Raw genomic sequence first — 18,750 nt, 5'->3', positions numbered from 1 at the left:
GGTTTCTCGATACGCCTTGACCAAAGTTCGTCATAGCCAGCACCAGAACCAGAATTGACGTCATAGCATTTACGCAGGTATTAAACATATCACCTTTTGGAAAGTGTCGTTCGGATGTTCACGTTCGAAAGCGGCCGTTTGCGTATCTTGTGCAGCGCGCCTAATGGCCTTCAAGCGATGGAAATCATTATTAGAAACTATCGGGGGTGCCTTCTCCCTCACCGGCAACACAAGTCAACGACTCCGTCCGAGGCCATCGCATGAATATGTGTAAGCCAAAGGTCTCGTGGTGGTGATGGTGTTAGCGGTGGTCCTAGCATATTATGACCTGACCTGACGACACTCACGCAGTCGTACGATTGTTTCCCAATGTACCAGGGCAAAACCCACACGAATGGTGGTGGTGTCCCAGTTTCAAAAATCATTCTCACTTTCACTCAATCTCTGTTAGTGTTCACCAAAGTTCTTTACTTTAAAAACTAAAGCTTAATATGCACGCCTTCCATAAAGCATGTGCCCTCGCAGCAGCTCGCTCGCGAGCCTCATGTTTTCTCTGACCATGGCACGTTTTTTGGCTTACTGTGACAGGCGAACGGTGGTCGGCAACGGACACGTTGCCACGATATCGCCGTCCATCCATCTCCCCGCCGCACCAACCGCACCCGACCACCTTTCGTCAGTGAATCAAATTAAATCTCTGACGGTCACGTTTGAAAATGTTTTTGTTTGACGGCAACCAGCGCTAGCACAATCGCTTCACAAGAGAACGAACCACAAGAAGCGCATCGGAGGTATGGTGCAAAAAAACCTTGAAAGTTTTAATAGGTGCAACCTATATGAGTCAGGTAAAACGACCCAGCACACGATTCAAAGCGAAGAGGTTCTAATACCCAGGCTCTATCTATCTATGGCTTAGCTCAGTGCGAGACGATTATCGTACAATCCGCTTAAAGAAGGCCTTCAAGGAAACACGAAAGGGAGAGAGGAGGTACCTGCATCATAAGGTCGGTTTACTGCCGCGACCGTAAAAAGGTTTGCTGTTGTTTCGTGTCTACTCATTGGTAAAACATACAAACAATATATAGGACCTCAAGGGAGAGGATGCACATATGCACCCACCAGCATATGCCCGCTGTCTTGTTGTTGGTGACGGTAGTAAATTAAAAAACAAATTGTTTTATTGTTCATATGGCAGTTGAACACCCGCACATGTCTGCTAGTTGTTGGAGGTCTAACATTTTCCAAGTGAAATACCTCAAACTATCTTAGGTACACAAGCCTAAGTAAAGCTTGTTTTGGAAGAAGAGTCCTAGAACATGGTAGAGGCGACAGGAACGGGGTTCAAATACCATCCAGATAGCTTCTTATAGGTAAAATCAAGTCACCGATAGCCAGAAATGGCAGGCCGAGACCTTTCGGACTTCGAGTTCCACGGAAGAAGAAGTCTTACAACCTTGTTGTTTAAAATGTCTTAGCCTCTGAACATCTTGTCCAGTAGAGAGAAGGGATTTGTAGAGATTCTGATGCCAGTTGACATGTGGTGAGGCTCTAATGAGTCTAGATAGGTCTTTGTTGATGTATCACGACTCCAAATTACTGAGTACGGTTACCTGTCTCTCGGTCTTGGTCAAATAACTTGTCCACTGTTAGAATAATCCGCACTTCAATAGTCAGTCTGTTCTATTTACGCGAAAGGCACGATCCGGTCGAGATTTGACCTCGGAGACTCGGACTTATCTGCTTTTCATTTTAATAACAACCTTTTTACAACACAAAATGATAAAATAATCAGTAATTCCAAGAAACAATTCAACCTATCCAGATGGTTACAACCAATCAACCAAAACAACGCACCCGAGAAGGTCCCGCTGCTGTGTGTGTGTAGAATTCGAAACCATCAGCAAAGAAGGATAGAATTGCTCGCAACAAAAATGCACCGACGTTTGCATTTACGTTATTTTGAATACGAGCTAAGAATAAACCATCATACCGACCCAGCGTGTTTGTGAGGGCAGCTTGTGCTGTTGCATACGGAGTGCATCGTAAATCCGGCATTATATTGCACATTCGCCGAGCTGGACAAGACGTTTACAGACGAGCAAGTGAGGAATGTCTTTGTTTCCCGATCCGAGGAAGGGTTCGACCTTTGTGTTGAAGCTTGAGGGGAATACAAACTGATACCTGTGAAATACTGCAGCGACACGGTGAAAAATCAATATTCCGCTCTTCGGCACTGTTCGTAACGTTGGCAACGTGGTGGTATAGGTATGACAGCCAACAACATGGCTTCACCATCAAAGTAGACACACGACCACGCGAAAGACTTCGGTTGACGTTGAAACTTGAACACATCTCTCTCGCCCTCTTCGTCTACGGTTGGTATGTTTTATTTTTGGTTTCCCTTACCAACGTCCTCTACTACCTGGGTCCCCACCGGGTTTCCTCAGTTCGGTTGTGACGATTGTGGTAAACCACGTTGTTTTTCTCATCCTTTTTTTCACGTAGCGTTGATGATGTACAACGATAAGAATGTAAGCAGATTTTGTGGATTCGAGCGTACCGGATGGCGATACCATATCTGGTTTGTGGCGAGGCACTCTCACAGGAACAACGTCAGCAGCGAGCAAACACAGCAACAGCCGTGTGTTTACGGGGTTTCGAATCGCGATTAGACAGAGTGACTAGAGTCGTATGTTGACAGTAGAGTTTGCGGTTGTTCCGTATGGGAGATGATAAGAAAAGGGGCTGGCATCCACACAGATGCCATTCCACTATCAGGTTTCCCCCTCCCCCAGTAAAGAAGTTCATCGACAAGTCCCCTGTGATGTGATATAACCGTCTCCTCTGCATAATATTGCTCTGGATCGTAAACATCGCACACCTTATCTCGCCCACTTTGACCCTAGAGATTGCTCCGTTTGCTGTTTGTCAGCTCACTGATAAGACGGAAGTTTAAAAAGAAGAGAGGGAAAAAAACGCGTCGGGTGCATTTCAACTGCCTCAATGGTGTATAATGCAGTACGTGCGTTGAGCGGGTTTTATTTTTAGCTGCAAAAGTGCATTGGCAAGCATATCGCGTCATAGTGCGGCTTCTTCTAGACTGTCTGATACGGCAGTGGTCGGCAGATTGGTGTGTTAACCATATAGTAGTAGCGGCACCTAAGGCAACGGTGCAAACCTTTAGCCGTCCCTTCAAAAGAGTCTCGAATTTCGGCCGAGTGGCATTACGGCAGTAAGCCTTGAGGATCAGTGGCTACTCCGTTTTGAGCAAGAAGTTCTACTAGTCGTTGCTAAGGAACATTGGAGAGTTTGAGGACTTCACTAGAGCAATGCTCTTAAGCAGATCCATTTCATCACGTGATCTCTTTACAGAATACACCCATCGTAGGATAGATATTCTGGACACTGCTTGAGGAAGCCTGAACTTTCTGAATACTACTTTTTGTAGGCCCCGCGAGAGAAGAACCAGATCTGTACACTTGATAGACTGTCTACTGTTCAGACATGGATACCTTTCACTGTTGTTCACACAATACCTTCACCTTTTGCTGCTCCACTTTAGTGCTCACCATGCCTTTCTCCAGAAAGGCAGCTATACATGCCTTTCTCCAGAAAGGGGTAGATCTCCCTCCGATGCGAAGTCGTTCTTGAGATGAGTTGAGCTCAGCTTCGAAGCTGTTACCTTAGCAGATCCCAAATATTTGTCTGTATATTACAGGATCATTACAGGAATTGGTGGATGGAGTTCCGGGTGGCAAAGTCATTGCATGAAGAATTGTGGTTCAAATTGAATCGGCAGCTAATGATAAACATTTAACATTCGCTCGTACGTAATTTTCCAGAAAGGAAAACATTCTACCGACGCTAGAACGGAAAAGACTCCCGAGAGCCCCGGTCTGTAATACAGTAGTGCGTCGAGTGCCGGAGGTGAGTTACTATTTTTAGTTTCACCCACGCGGAACCCGAGTCCCGGGTGTTGGTAGGAAAAACCCACCCGTGGTTGTCTCACACATGTGTTTACAACACGTCGCTAGCGCGGCTGCACGTTAAGCACTTACCCCAAAATCTACTTTACCGGAACACACCGCTTTGAGCAGCGGCTTTTTATTACCCTGTTTACTCCGACGACCGTTTTGTTTTTTAATTTTCTTGCTCATGTGGGAACAAATGCAGGAATTTGAAGCAAAAACCTGTTGTAGTCCTTTCTTTCGAAGGTCCCCGGGAACAAACATGCAGGGCACGGATTCTATTTTTGGCCACCAGCAACACCTTTCTTCGTACGACTCTCAATGTACGGCTTCCAGCGATCGAGCGGTGGTGGTCCTTGGAGTTAATGGTAGTACGCGGGAAGAGGGCTACCAGAGCTACCGTGGTGTGGTGGTAGACATCTCGAATTTCAATCCCGTTTTTCCGTTCGTTTTACGCCGGATGTTAGAATGCTCTGCTGGTGAGCAGAAGCGATCGAACGGATCGGTCTGTTTACCGAGCATCGAACGCGGTTTAGAGGGTAATGACTGGCAATCTGGTGTTAGCATGTGACATTAAGTTATGGTTTTGTTTTTCTTCCCATCAGCATAGCTCTCCCTGTGTGTTGTGTGTGACATCGGAACAGGAGCGAGAGAGCGAGCGTAGAACAGGAACTGCGCAGTAACTGGTCACAGAACACATCCCTCACGCTGCTATGCTGACGCTCAATAGCATGGAACCGAACGAAACATCGCAAACAAAGACACTGCGCGGCTGATCTGGAGCGAGAGAGGCGGAATCGGAGGAGGGAGGATCCGCCACGCGGGGGGAGGTTTATTCGCACTACCAGCATTAAAGGGGTGTACGTTTGCGAGTTTATTGCGCAGTTCGTACTCAGTTTTCGGTCCCGGTTCTCCGAAAAGGCTCCGAGCGAATGAAAAACAGGGCATTTTATTCCTTTTCGTTCCTGGACCAAATGCAGCAGGAAAGAGGCTGAGGTATTCCGATAAGAGGAAAACGAGCATTGGGGTATTATTATAATGTTTCGTTTTTCAAGGGCATACGAGCCGAGCATAAGGTCAGAGGGAGAGCTTTATGCGAGACATCAACAACAACAACCACGGGAGAGAAGAAAAAACCCTCGAACGTTCAATAACAACAGCTTAGATCTTGGAGGAGGTGGACTGATAAAGGCAACAACATTCGATTTCAAACAAGCGCAGTAAACATATCCCTCGCTCTCTTTCTGTCAGGGGTGTTTTTTATCTCCTTCCCACAAATCTATGTCTACTCGATGCTTACTCGAACGAACAAAGCAACAACCAACAACCCATAGCAACGATTCCTTCCCAAAAGCGCCTCACAACTTCAACTCGGTGTGGAGTGTTGGGTGTCTCGGGGATTTTGTGGCCAGTCATCATGCCGAAGTAAACGTGGAAATTATCGTCACGTCACGCGTTGCCAGTCTTGCGAAACAATGCCATCATGTTGCTGCATTCGGTTAGTCAAGGTGGATGACGAAATCATATCAGCTAACGGTGCTCAACAATTGTGACCCGATGGTTCTTGTGACAGGTCCCACCCCCTTCAATCGAAGGTACAAAGGTAAATATTGGCAATTACACCACGTGCGAGAGAGGGATTGTTTCTCGAGCATATTAGCTTCATCCAATATTGAACAAATCACTTACAAAATGAAGAAGGACTCTGACGCATGCCGATGGGACTATAACTGTGCCATTTTTGAAACACATTAAGTGAGGTCTAAAGCTATGTTAGGGAAGTCAGTGGGAAGTAGAGCAAACGGGTGACAAGGTAAAGTAACCGTCCTGTTATCTTGTTATCAAGTTGCCTATTTTCCTATCTAGATTGACCTCAAACGTACGTCATCATCACGCATTAGATCCTAGTAGGCAGACGAATGGGGTGCGACATCTGGAAGCATTCTAATGACGTGACTGATGACTGCTAATACTGATGATTCGCAATACCTCCAACCAACGAAGCTAATACACAGATTACTCCAACTAAACATCAAATTTAAGAATCAGCTAAAGAAGGATAAGGAAACGGTTACGTCCAGTGGTCACGAGATTGACTATTTTATTGTGTCAAAGAAAAAGATAATTCCTATCGGTTTTCTGCTATCGAAATATGAGCTTATTTCCTTTAATTCCTCGTTATCGGTAATGTGACTATGGAAAAGGTCATTTCATAGGTTCCGGATGTCGATACTGGTTTTGTCTGTAACGTATGGGACAAACCAACATTGAAAGATAATCAAGGGATTTCTGTTTAAATTGTTGATTTGATTCCTCGGCGAACACATTACCAACATGTCTGACTAAACATGTCCTCGTCTGTTTTGGATAGAGAGTTCCTATCTCATAGATGCATATTAGTACAGAAATCATATCAGAACTCTGTCTGGCTCTAATAAGCTCGAGAGATCTAGCCTTGCCATTGTTGGCTTTTCTGGGCATGATTTTACCCGTAGCTGGATAGTCAATCCTGTGTACGAAGAGGCGATCCGGATGGGATTCGATCACCAGTTGTGCTGTGTGAAGACCGTCGATGCTAAGGCCGAGCGGCATTAAGAGTTTCCGAATATAGCTTTTGTTGAATTTTTGGAGGACTGTGAAGGCTGCAGATAATCTTTAGCAGAGTGGACGTCAACTCACTACTTTTTTCGACTACCCGTTCAATTTGTTTGGCAAGCACACGCTTCAAAGTAGAGCTGTGATTTAAGCTGACTCATGGTCTTCACATGCACCACCATGCTTAGTTAGCGCAAATTATTCATGATTAAATATAGAGCTACCCGTTTGTAATAAAAATTTAGACATTTGTAAACATTACTGATTGTCCAGGGCAGCAAGCACGCACAGCAGCATTTCGAACCAATTTCGAGCGCGAGCGTGATCGTTTGCAACGGCTATTTATCTACCCCATTATTCGATCAGTGCCTGCCAAACAGCACAATTACTCTGCAAATAGAGGGAAAAAAAACGGTTTGATTTTCTCTGTACTTCTTTTTCTACGCTGCTTGTTGCGGGCAGAGAGGGCGACGGCAACAAGCCTTTGCGCCAGACACGCCACAGAGTGAATGGGGGGGACAAAAAGGGAAAGCCATGCCAAGGAGGGACCTTAATTGGGTCAGCGCAAATAATGCCACCCTCCTGCAAGTGGGAAGCTTAATTTACTTCCAGCTCCGCTGTACTACATCGTCGATTGCGGTTTGCGCGACAAAATGATCCCTCTTCTGTTTGCTCGATTGGGACAGCGCTGCAAGTTTAATATTGAGCAGAGCAAGGGTTAGGCGAATTTTCCCTCGACAACAAAAAACAAAAGGGAACTGCTGCCACTTAGCACTGATTGACTTGAATGTGATTTATTTGCGCTTAGCAAATAAAATCCTGGACGTTCGCACGAGCGAATAACATGGAACAGTTTACCACAGACACAGATCGATCTGTGCTGTATCTGGTGCGATTGATATTTGAACCGTTAAGAAACCGGATTCTTTCCCAATCAGTCGATCAGTGTGATGGTTTTACCACACAACGCCAGTACTACTACAGCAGCGGTGTGGGCTATGAAAGCTGCAACCCGAACACAGTTTGGACGAAAAAGGTGGCCCCACAGCATCTCTCGCTCTCTCTCTCTCGCGATCATAAAGACGTGGAAGATGAGGAGTTTTACACAAAGCTTTTGGTGTTGGCGCTCGTATTGGAAAGCTTGTCGTCGTTGAAACGGCAGCAGACAGATGAAGACGTGAAACCGGTTCCGTAAGCCCACACCAAGCACCGTCGCCGTATACACACTTGTGCCAATAGGCAATCGAAGGGGGCACTTTCAACATCATCGACAGCCTCAAATATGGTTACGAGATGCATGGACTTCCCCGTTCCCCAGTTGCCCCGTCCCGTACTCCGAGCGCATTACACTCTCTACCTTCTAACACACTAAAAATAGGCATAACGATCCCTTTCTACAGCTCACTAACGCAACTAGTCTAGCCCAGACACTTTATTCTTCTAGCAACATTAAATGCAATCTACGCAATTTTTTTTATTGCAAAATATGAGCGCCAGCAAACCAGTCCCACTGGTAGCATTAAACCGTTCCACTGTTCCGAGCGAACGAAACATTTTTGTTCCGGCAGTGTTTGCATTCACTACCACCAACAGAACGAGCGGGAGGCGCCTGCCTTCGCTTTTATATGGCGCTTACGATTCGGAACGGTTCGCTTCCTCTTCCCGGTTCATCTGTGCAAAATGGACACTCGGGTGTATGCGTGTGTGTGTGTGTGTGTTTATAAGTGCCACGGAGAGACGCATGATCTGTCTATTCGCCGATCCCACTGCGGATGAATCATAGTTTTTGGCGAAACCGGTCACCGGTTGGGGGTTGGGGCACACTCGGAAGAGACCGCGTTTCTGTTCCGCTTGTTTCTTTGTCTGTAGCTCGACTTCCGCATGCTTATCGCGAGCTAGCTGTAATGGGCGATTCCTTCGCGTAGCAACTAGATCTGCATGGCCCTGCATTATCACTACCTGCATCGACTAATCACACACACACACACTCAGAGCAGCCTTTAAGCCTCCTTCTCAGGTGTAATGGGCGGCTCTAGCTTGCATCGGAACAGCCGGCTAGTACGCAAACGATGATGCATCAACTCGCCCAGGAACACGATCGAGGCAAAGCACAGCAACAGACTGCACAGATAAAATCCTCCCGATATTTGATTCCACTTCAGGCTGGCCGGTTCCGGGTCTTCCTTCGCGTTCGACCAGTAGCGATTGTCTCTAAACTTTTCCGACCAGCTGTGTATCAGCCCCGAGGTGTGCATCCGTAGTATCCACGCGTCGAACGGCCCTTGCAGAGGGGTGGATTTCGGATAATGAAAGCCAAGATTGTACATGAAGCCGGTATTCCGGCCCACGTAAACTACGCCATCCTTTCCGTGCACCTTCACGTAGTAAGCGATACAATCGTACGGGCTCGCCATGACACCGCCCAACCGATCGTGTGCCACCAGGTAGAACAGCTCGCTCCAATCCTGGTGATCGTTCTGCACCAGCCGAATGCGGCTAGAAAAGAAAGTGGCAAGTTCGAACGATGAGTTCGTAGCATGCCAGGCCACAGGTACACACTTACCTAGCGGGAATCTTCGGGTTGTCCTTGTAGAATTGAAGCGACGCACGGAACATGTTGTAGTACACTCCGGCCTTGTTGATCGCATCGAGCGTGTTAAAGTCGGATGCTAGCGAGGCAGACGATTGCAGCCGTTGAAACATGCCCGCCTGATACAGCGTCCGTATGACCAGCGTGTTGAGAATGAAGCCAATCATAAACAGGCGCGTACTGTCCAGCCGGAACCGTGCACCGGAACCACCCATCAGCAGTACCCACAGCAGGTAGAGCGGATTGCTCAGCTGTTCAACGCGGTACCGCAGCTTCACGAGTGCCATCGTCACAATCCCAAACACCGCGTACCCGAGACCAATGCAAAGCCACGCGTCCGCCGTGAACGGTTGGAACAGCTTCTCCAGCGAGGTGTACGGCCGTTTCGGCGGTATCGCCATGATCATCTGCGACATCCGGTTCGGAATGCCCATCTTGAGGTAGGTGTGCCGGCTCAGCGAAAACCCGAGACTGCCGAACCCAAAGTCTGCCTCGTGGCGCTGCAACATCCCCACCAGTCCGGTGCTGTTGGACGCTTGAATTATACCCCACTTGCTGTTATCCTTCGGCCCCACGTACCGGATGGTGAAGTTCAAACGAGCCGCGAGCGTTTCTACGATATCCACCTCAATCCCGTAGTGTACGGTGCGATTGTTTTCCGTGCGAACCATGGAGAATGGATTAATTTCCACCGTCGCGACAGTCAGCGGACATCCGTGCAGGTTTGCCAGCTTGTCCGGAAACAGCCCACCCAAACGGTCCCACGCCCCGTTCGCATACCGCCCAATTACGCGCGGTTCCGCAATGCCACAGTCTAGTCCCGCCTGGTAAGGATAGTACGAATACGCGATGTACTCGCTGCTATCACTCGCCGCCAGAATGACGAGCGCATTCATTATCGGGATGCTCCAGAGCTTTTGCATCACACCACCAAGCAGTTGACGGTCGGCGAGCTGTTCGATGAAAAATGTGTACAAACCGTGGAAGTGATGACCCCCGCCCTCGATTATGCCCTGCAACCCGGCACTAAATGCGTCATAATCGAGCACTAGCAGCACGTTGTAGTACGCGAGTCGATGCTCCAGTGCGGCGAGATCACCGAAAGACACGATCATCCAGTCGGCGTTGGTGCGTGTAATGTCCCCGACAAGCTCGTCCTGGAACGGGCTGGCCTCGGGGACATTGCCGTTCCAGATGCGAATGTGCACCTCGGACTCAACTTCGCGATAGTGCTCTCGCAGCACGGTGCTAAGAAAATGTGTGTCCCTCGTTCCGGGGCTGGTGGTCCACAGCGAGCCGAGCGCTGCTTCCGCCCAGTGCACGCCAGCAGCGTCGGTGCAAAAACGTATAATCAAGACACGGTAGAGTAGAAACATGGTGCGATTAGATAGCTAGATAAAATATCAATTTACCTGTGCCGGTTCGTCTACTTATACCGTCACGGATATCCGTGGGAGCGTTTTCAACGTTCCCGGGGCTCAGTAAACAACCTGACCCCATAACGAGCAGGGAAAACAGTATCCAACATTCAATTAGCCGGTAAATCCTGTGTCCCTGTGGCTGGTGGATAATCTGTCCAATTATATGTTTACACTCCCAATGTCCTTACCAACTGCGCCAAAGTGCCGAGTGCCGTGTGCCGTGTTTTCAATCAACAAAGGTGCTCTCTCTCCCTCTCGCTCTCTCTCTCTCACTCGTGCCCTTCATTCACTCCATGCCATTGGCTTTTTCTTCGGCAAACGGGCATATCCAAGCTCGAGCAGAAATACACCTATCGCCAGCAAATGCATCGTGCCGGTCAGATAGAACGCGCCGGAAATGTGATCCCACTTAATGCTGGCCGGTTCGGGATCGGACACTGCGTTGGACCAGAACCGATTGTCCTCGAACTCTTGAGCCCAGTGATTGACGAGTCCTGCCGTGTGGAACGCCAGCACGAGCGTGCTGAACGGTTCCTGGAGCGAGGTGGTCTTCGGGTAGTAGAACGCGGTGTTGTACAGAATTCCCGTATGTTTGCCGACATACACTAGGCCCCGTTCGCCGTTCATCTTCACGTAGTACTTGATGCAGTCGAGCGGTAGCGCTACCACAAAGTCACTGCCCTGCTGAGACATCATGTACAGGAGATCTTCCCAATTGTCGCTGTCGTGCTGGATGGTCCGGATGCGTCTGTGAAGAAGAGTGTTGCGGAAGGGTTGCGCTTGAAAAGTGTCCGACGTGGAGTGCCCTTCCTCTCCTACCTGGGTCCCACCAGCGGATTGTCGTTGAAGTACAGCGTGATCGTTTTGTGCATGTGGTACATCTTGCCCGCCCTGTTGATCTGCTCCAGCGTGTTCAAATCCGACGCTAAGCTGTCCGACGCCTGCAACCGTTCGAACATGCCCGCATGGTACAGTGTCCGCAGCACCAGCATGTTCAGCACGAAGATAACGATGAATATGCGCGAACTGTCCATCCTCAGCGTTTGGCACGGTCCACCCATCGTCAGCACCCACATCGTGTAGAATGCGTTGGGCAGTCGGTCCAGGTCGGCCGGTGCGTTCTTCCACACCCGGAACATCGCCCTTGCCAGCATGCTAATCACCAGCAGACAGAACACCACGCACAGCCACGTCTGCAGGCTGAACGGTTGGAACAGCTTCTCGAGCGAGGTGTACGGGCGCTTGGGCGGTATCGCCATCAGTATCTGTCCGTAGCGGCTGGGCGTGCCCTGCCGCAAAAACTGAACCCGTGCCCACCCGATACCGATGCTGCCGAAGCCAAACTCTACCTCACTCCGCTGTATCATGCCCATCAGCCCGGTGCTGTTGACCGGCCGCACGAAGCCCCACTTGATGTCGCCGTCCGAAAGCACAAAGTGTACGGTAAAGTTGAACTTTTTGGCCAGATGCAAAACCTGCGCCACCTCGATGCCTTTGTGAGCGATTCGATTCGCGTGCCGGACGACAATCGAGCATGGTTTAATGTCCACTGTTCCGACGATCAGCGGGCATCCGTTGAAATTCTGCGTGCGCGTTGGATACCAGTGAGCTAGGCCGGACCACGAACCGTTCTCGTACCGGTCCACCGCGTAAGGCTCCACTATACCACACTTTTGCTCCCGATACGGATGGTACGTGTAGGCGGTGAACGATTCGTCACTCGATCCTTGCACAATCACGACCACATTCATCAGCTTAAGGCTCCACAGCTTCTCCATTACCGCGTGCAGGGTGGTGTTCGGGTTGGTGAGGCGTTCCATCACAATCGTGTACAGACCGTAAAAGTGATGCGTTTGGTAGGTCATACCGTCCAGCAGCGTGCAGAGTGAGCCGTAATCTTGCACAAGGAACACATTGTAGTAAGCGGGACGTCCTTCCGCCATTGGCAGATCTTCGAGCGCCACGAGCATCCAGTCGTTGGTGAGGCGCATAAGCTCGTCCAGCAGATCGCGCTGGCCGAACGTTGGCTTCGTACTGTTGCCATTCTGGGTACGCAGCGCCACATAGCTTTCCGGAGCGCGGTAGTGCGTTGTGACGATTGAGCTCAACAGCTTCACCGGCGGGCTTCGGTCGAGATTGCTATCAGCCAGCAGAGATCCCGCTGCTTGTAGCACAGCAGCCGGCAACACTAGGTACCACGTGAAAGCACCTCCAGGTAGCTTCATTCTGTTACCCTCACCCAGCGTCAGGTTCGTTTTTTATACAGTCGTGCAGTAATTGTGGACACAAACAATCGAACTGGCTGATTGGTTTATTGTGCCCCAATCAAGCTTAAAGTTGTGAAGTTGTCATTTTTTGTGTGCAGAAATGCAGACGATGGTGCTGGTTTTGTTTGCGGTGTAATTTTTAGCCTCCGCACAGCCGCATGCGAAACGTCATGCATATTTGATCTGCTGGATGCAAGAATGTTTCTCCAAACAGGACCAGCACCGCTGCACCGAGCATCGAGGCCCACACGTAGAACGCACCGGACACGTGGTGCCATTGTAAACTGATCGGTTCGGGTTGGCTCTTTACCCCGCTCCAGTACCGGGTGTCCCGGAACCGCTCTCGCCAGATGTGCATCAAGCCTGCCGCCTGATAGCGACCCACCATCGTATTGAACGGTTCCGTCAGCGGGGATGCCTTCGGATAGTAAATGCCCAGATTGTAGTTGAAACCGGTGTGCCGCCCGACGTACACTACTCCGCCACGTGGGCCGAAGTTTTTCACGTAGTACTCGATGACATCGAGCGGTATGGCGAACACACCGTTCAGCTTGTGCTGCGATATGTCGTACATGATCTCATCCCAATCCTGGCTCTCGTCCCGCAGGATACGAATTCTGGAAAGGGACAAGACATCCCCCGCCGGGAGGGATGAAATAATTTGGGGGGGGGGGGGGGTTCATACGGAACACCTTCCCTTACCTGCCACGCAGCAACGAATTGTCCTGGTAGTAGAGCGAGGTGGTGACGTACATGTAGTAGAACAAGTTGGCGTCGTTTATCTGCTGGAACGTGTTCAGCTTCGTGCCCAGCCTGGTTGTTGCCTGCAGACGCTGAAACATGGCCGACTGGTACATCGTGCGGACGACCAGCGCGTTCAGCACGAAGCCCGCAATGAACAACCGGATGCTGCTTCGATGAAACGTTCCACCCGGTCCGCCCAGCAGCAGCTCCCACAGATTGTACGCCGGATTGCGAAAGTGTTCCACCGCGGTGACGAGCTTCGAATCGAAAAGGATCACAGTGGCGAGGATGAACGCCGCGTAGCACAGTGTCAGACACAGCCAGGCGGCCGGAGTGAACGGTTGGTACAGCTTCTCCCACCAGCTGTACGGTTTGTCCGGCGGGATCGCCACGTTCAGCTGGGACAGAAAGCTCGGCGAACCCATCTTGAGAAACCGGTTCCGGTACACATTCGTCCCGACGGTGCCGAACCCAAAATCGACCTCACCGCGCTGTATCATGCCCACGAGCCCGGTACTGTTTTGCGCCCGGATGACGCCCCACTTTACCTTACCGGCCAGGCTTAGGTAGTCGATCGAAAAGTTGAACCACGCGGCAATGTTTTGCACCACGGTCACCTCCATGCCGAACCGTTCGGTAACGTTCCCTTCCCGCCTTACCATGGAGTACGGTTTGGCCTCCACCGTACCTGCCTTCAGTGTGCAACCGTTGAAGTTCGGCATGGTGGTCCTGTACCACGCGCTAAGCTTCTTCCAGCGTCCTCCCTCGAACCGATCCAACGGTGACGGCTCTATCACTTGGCACTTTCCAGCCCGAAACGGGTGATAGCTAAAGGCACGATAGCTTGCCTCCTCCTGGCTGTCTCTAACAACTACTACAACATTCACGATCCTAAGCTTCCAGAGCTGGACAACAGTTTGCACCAAATGTTGCGCGTGGACGAAGCTGTCTATCACGAGCAAACAGCGCCCGGATGGGTCATAGTGCTGCCAGCTTAAGCTCTGCAGAACTTCCCCCATCGATGTGTAGTTGTCGGTCAGAAAGACATTGTAGAAGGGCGCGTAAGTGTCCACGATGGTAGGCACTCTATTACTGCTCACCGTACCGATAAGCCAATCCTTATTCTCCAGCATGAGTTCGTTCACGGTAAACAATTCGTAGGAGGACATCGCCACACTTTCACTGCTCTGGACGCGAAAGTTTATGGGAAACGTTGGATGGCGGAAGAACTTGCGCAACGGTTCCTGCAAGTGCTCGGCCTGCTTTACGATCCCCGGGCCGGCCAGCAGACTGCAAGCGCCGTAGTAATCGTGAGACACGGAGGATAGCAGCAGCATTAAAAACGCAAACATCCTCCTTTAAGGATCTTTTTTCACCCTAACGTCGGAAAGCTGTACCACAAGCCCGAATGGAAATGAAATCATTGTGGAAAAACTATCGACAGCGTCAGCTAAGCGTACATAAGCAAACACCAATCTGGAACGGGAAATGGGTTGTTTAAGCGTTTACACTTATCGCGCACCGGTAATGAGCGTTTGCATAGTATGATGAGCTTCACCGTCACACGCGCTTGACCTTCGATAGTATCAGCTCGGCGGCAAACACCACCATCGCCGCGACCGTACCGCATGCCCACAGGTAGAATCCACCCGACACTTGGTGCAGATCGAGCGGTGTCGGTACGCCGTCCTGCTCGTAGCTCATCCAGGTGTACCGATCGTCCCGGTAGATGCTCATCCAGTTCACGATGAACCCGCCGGCATGCAGCTGGTGCAGCAGATAGTCGAACGGTTGCTGCAGCGCGGACATCCTCGGGAAGTGGAACGCGATGAAGAAACTGATGCTGGTGTGCTCGCTCACGTACACCATGCCCCGGTTGCCGTAATGCTTGACGTAGTGAAAGATGGTCTCGAGCGGTAGCGGAATCACACCCGGCAGCCAGTGCTGCGATATGTTGTACATCACCTCATACCAGGCCGTGTTTTCGTCCGAGATGACGCGTATCCTTTTGGAAGGGAGCGGAAGAGAGCTCGTTAGTGCGGGCCATTTTCCTCCAACGCCACGTGTTAAGCGATCAGCCTTCTCCACACTACCTGCCCTGTACGTCCGAATTGTCCTCGTAGTACTTCACCGTCGTCCGGAACATGTAGTAGCTTAGTCCGGCCTCATTGATGTCCCTGTAGGTATGCAAGTTGGCGGCCATCACGTCGTTCGACTTCAGGTACTGGAACAATGCCGACTGGTACAGGTTGCGCACGACGAACGCATTCAGCACCAGGCTGATCACGTACAGCCGGGTGCTGTGGCGCCTTGCCGGATACCCCGGTCCCCCCATCAGGATGGTCCAGATCGTGTAGCAGATGCCGGGAATGTGTTCCGTGTAGGGATGGTGCTTTGCCCGGAACAGTGCCACATACAGACAGTAGATGGCCGCGTAGCCGACGGCGACCAGCAACCAGGCAGGCAAGCTGAACGGTAAAAACAGCTTCTCCAAGGATGTGTACGGCACCTTCGGCGGTATGGTCATGGACAGCTGCGTCACAATGCTCGGTATGCTGGACCGCAGGTAGATGTTCCGATCGATACTTCGGCCAACGCTGGCAAATCCCACATCCGCCTCGGCGCGCTGCAACATGCCCATCTGCCCGGTGCTGTTGAACGGCAGCAGTACGCCCCATTTCATTCCGCCAGCCGGTGTAACGTACTCGACGGTGAAGTTAAGCTTCGCCGCTATGGCTTCGAAGATGTGCACCTCCAGTCCAGAGAAGTGGGTACCGTAGGCGTCGGTTCTCAGCATTACAAATGGGGTCGTTTCAAACGTTACCGCCCTCAGTGGACATCCGTGGAAGTTCGGTAAGGAATGGCTAAACCAACGCTCTATCCGTTGCCATCGACTGTCCGCATACCTGTCCAACAGTTTCAGCCGCACACTACCACAATTCCCGTGCTTGTACGGTTCGTATCCGTACGCTCTGTAGGTGACATCTAGCGATCGTACTATGAACACAACATTCAGGATTCTTTTGCTCCAAACAGCTTTAAACACATCTTTCACATCGCGTTCGCTCACACGCTGTTCCGTGACGGTGAATATGTAAAACCCGGAAGGATAGAAACAATCGTAGTCGAGGTTCAGGATGAGCTTTCTCATCGCCTCGTACGTTGGGAGTATGAACACATTTTGCAAACGATTTTTCCGAACGCATTGTGTGCTGGTACGGACGGCCGCAGTCATCCAGGGGCTATGGGTCCGCAGGATCACGTTGAGCGTATCGAGATGGGAGAAGTTTTTTGCTTCCCGCAGCGATGTATCTGACCAAAACACTACCGGAAGCTTGGTACGCTGGAAGTGGCTGGCTATGGGGCTAAGGAGATGATTGTACCGGACATGGTCGTCGTTTAAAATTGGTGCCAGTCCACAGAAAGCGTTCGGTAGGAAAATGATCCAGACTGTAAGTCCTTTCATGGCGAATGGTTCTCTTCACACTGAGTGACGAAGGAAGCATGATTGGATCCATTTGAGGGAGAGCGCGTTCGCACTTGTAGGAAAAACACGTTGCTTGATGTTATTGACACACTCATCAGGCTTCCTGCGGATGGTCCCAGAACATGCATATGTACGGCAGGAAAACAAGCTTGGTGTAAATGATCGATTTTGTAACAATGTTGCAATAAGATTTTTTAAAGCGTTGATTCATGTAAAGTAATATAAACATCGACGAACGAAAAGTAGTCGATAAGAGAACTACAAAAAGGTTCTGATGGCTTAAGTTGCACGGTCCGACACGTTGTCTTGATTTAGTTAGGTAGATTAATTGGAGAAGGTCAAGGAAGCCGTATTAAACAAGCGAATTTGGCTTGATCTGCTGCCACAATCCCGGAATCCTGGCCAAGCTTACTAGGGTTGTAAGAATGGCAATGGCCAACATCACATGCTAGATGACGGTGGATGGAAACTCTCAGGGCTCCTTTGCTCCCACCAAACACCTACACCAGAGAGATGGGCTTGCCTGTCTTTTCTATCTGGCGCTAGAGAGCTCTGGCTAGAGAGTGCCTTCCAAATCCAAAACTAAGGTGACCCTCTTCGATGATCTTGTTGGAAGGTACTTTCTCTTACGAGTGGAAAAGAACAACTGACTAACTTATTCATCTTACATAACGCCAAGCAACGCCTACTAGATTCCTAACTCCCGAGGTTGCTATGTTCCCTCCTCAAAATCGGCAGATTCTAATCCAATTTGTTGGCGCATCTTCTCCATCTTAACGCGTGCCAATGGTTTTGTTAGTCGATCGGCAACCATGTCTTCACTGGAGCAATAGTGAATATCTACTACACCAGTGTTCACCAACTCCTTTACAAAATTGAACCGAGTATCGATGTGCTTCGTCCTATTACTTTCACCGGCAGCATTTTAGCATTGATATGCAGCTCTGATTGTCTTCATGTATTTTTATCGGGGTCGGAACAGGTTCATCGATATCCTTTAGCATCTTCAATAACCACAACAACTAACGGCTGGCTTCGCAAAGTGCCACGTACTCCGCTTCAGTTGACGAAAGTGTGACGCATGGTTGCTTTCGTGCTGCCCAACTGAGTGGTTCTCCGAGAAGAACGACGAAACCGGTGTTCGATTTTCGATCTGTCTTATCACAAGCCCAATCTGCATCTACGTACACTGCCAGTTGCCCCGGTGAACCGATTCTTAAACTCCAATCCGCGGTGGACTGAAGATAACGTAGCGTTTGTTTTGCTTCGGTCCAGTCTGCTTCTGTTGCATTATGGCCTAGAACTGATGCACTGATCTGGTCTCGTGTTTACCGCAACGTACTAAAGAGCGCCCACCAGGCTCTGAAACTTCTCGTTTCTTGGCATGGGTACCTCCTCCTTCTGCTGTGTGTTCGGGTAACCGGGATCCATCGGTATAAAGGACCGCTTCCCATTCTCTGGTCCAAACCTTTCAGCTCTCTTTTTTATATAACTTTGCTGGCTCAGGAATTCGTGCAGTGAATCAGACACACCACGCTTCGGTGGGCTGGTCATGGCATGAGAATGATACCGGACGACCCAGCCCATAAAGTCGTTGCCAGGCGTGGTAGGCCCAAACTGAGATAAAAGGATCCGCCAGAACGGCTTGGATAATCGAATGGTAGACTACGGTGCTGGA

The 18,750-nt window shown here is 50.1% G+C and overlaps 3 protein-coding genes across 3 annotated transcripts; all 3 read right to left on the bottom strand.

Moving 5' to 3' along the window:
- Positions 1-7,971: 7,971 nt before the first annotated feature.
- LOC118502488 lies at positions 7,972-10,529 on the bottom strand. The gene is made up of 2 exons (XM_036034720.1): positions 9,127-10,529; positions 7,972-9,059 (listed from the first exon to the last, which is right to left on the bottom strand). Exons 1-2 carry the CDS (start codon positions 10,527-10,529, stop codon positions 8,564-8,566), a joined length of 1,899 nt encoding a protein of 632 aa, XP_035890613.1. The 3' UTR covers positions 7,972-8,563.
- Positions 10,530-10,856: 327 nt separating this feature from the next.
- Positions 10,857-12,799, bottom strand: LOC118502487. Its single transcript, XM_036034719.1, has 2 exons — positions 11,394-12,799; positions 10,857-11,322 (listed from the first exon to the last, which is right to left on the bottom strand). The coding sequence occupies exons 1-2, from the start codon at positions 12,797-12,799 to the stop codon at positions 10,857-10,859; spliced, it is 1,872 nt and encodes a 623-aa protein (XP_035890612.1).
- A 1,466-nt stretch (positions 12,800-14,265) lies between these two features.
- Positions 14,266-18,697, bottom strand: LOC118505086. The gene has a single exon (XM_036040377.1). The coding sequence runs from the start codon at positions 17,049-17,051 to the stop codon at positions 15,675-15,677; it is 1,377 nt and encodes a 458-aa protein (XP_035896270.1). The 5' UTR covers positions 17,052-18,697; the 3' UTR covers positions 14,266-15,674.
- Between the last annotated feature and the right edge of the window lie 53 nt (positions 18,698-18,750).

The sequence above is a fragment of the Anopheles stephensi genome, chromosome 2 (genome assembly GCF_013141755.1).
Source record: "Anopheles stephensi strain Indian chromosome 2, UCI_ANSTEP_V1.0, whole genome shotgun sequence".
NCBI lineage: Eukaryota > Metazoa > Arthropoda > Insecta > Diptera > Culicidae > Anopheles > Anopheles stephensi.
The sequence above is the reverse complement of the archived record's forward strand: the minus strand, read 5'-3'. Positions and strand labels throughout refer to the sequence as shown.

Excerpts from the sequence above, each read along its gene's own strand:
- LOC118505086 (XM_036040377.1), bottom strand. The coding sequence starts at position 17,051 with ATGAAAGGACTTACAGTCTGGATCATTTTCCTACCGAACGCTTTCTGT.
- LOC118502488 (XM_036034720.1), bottom strand. The coding sequence starts at position 10,529 with ATGTTTCTACTCTACCGTGTCTTGATTATACGTTTTTGCACCGACGCT. Across the intron at positions 9,060-9,126 it reads AACCCGAAGATTCCCGCTAG|CCGCATTCGGCTGGTGCAGA; the intron begins GTAAGTGTGTAC and ends TTTCTTTTCTAG.
- LOC118502487 (XM_036034719.1), bottom strand. The coding sequence starts at position 12,799 with ATGAAGCTACCTGGAGGTGCTTTCACGTGGTACCTAGTGTTGCCGGCT. Across the intron at positions 11,323-11,393 it reads AATCCGCTGGTGGGACCCAG|ACGCATCCGGACCATCCAGC; the intron begins GTAGGAGAGGAA and ends TCTTCTTCACAG.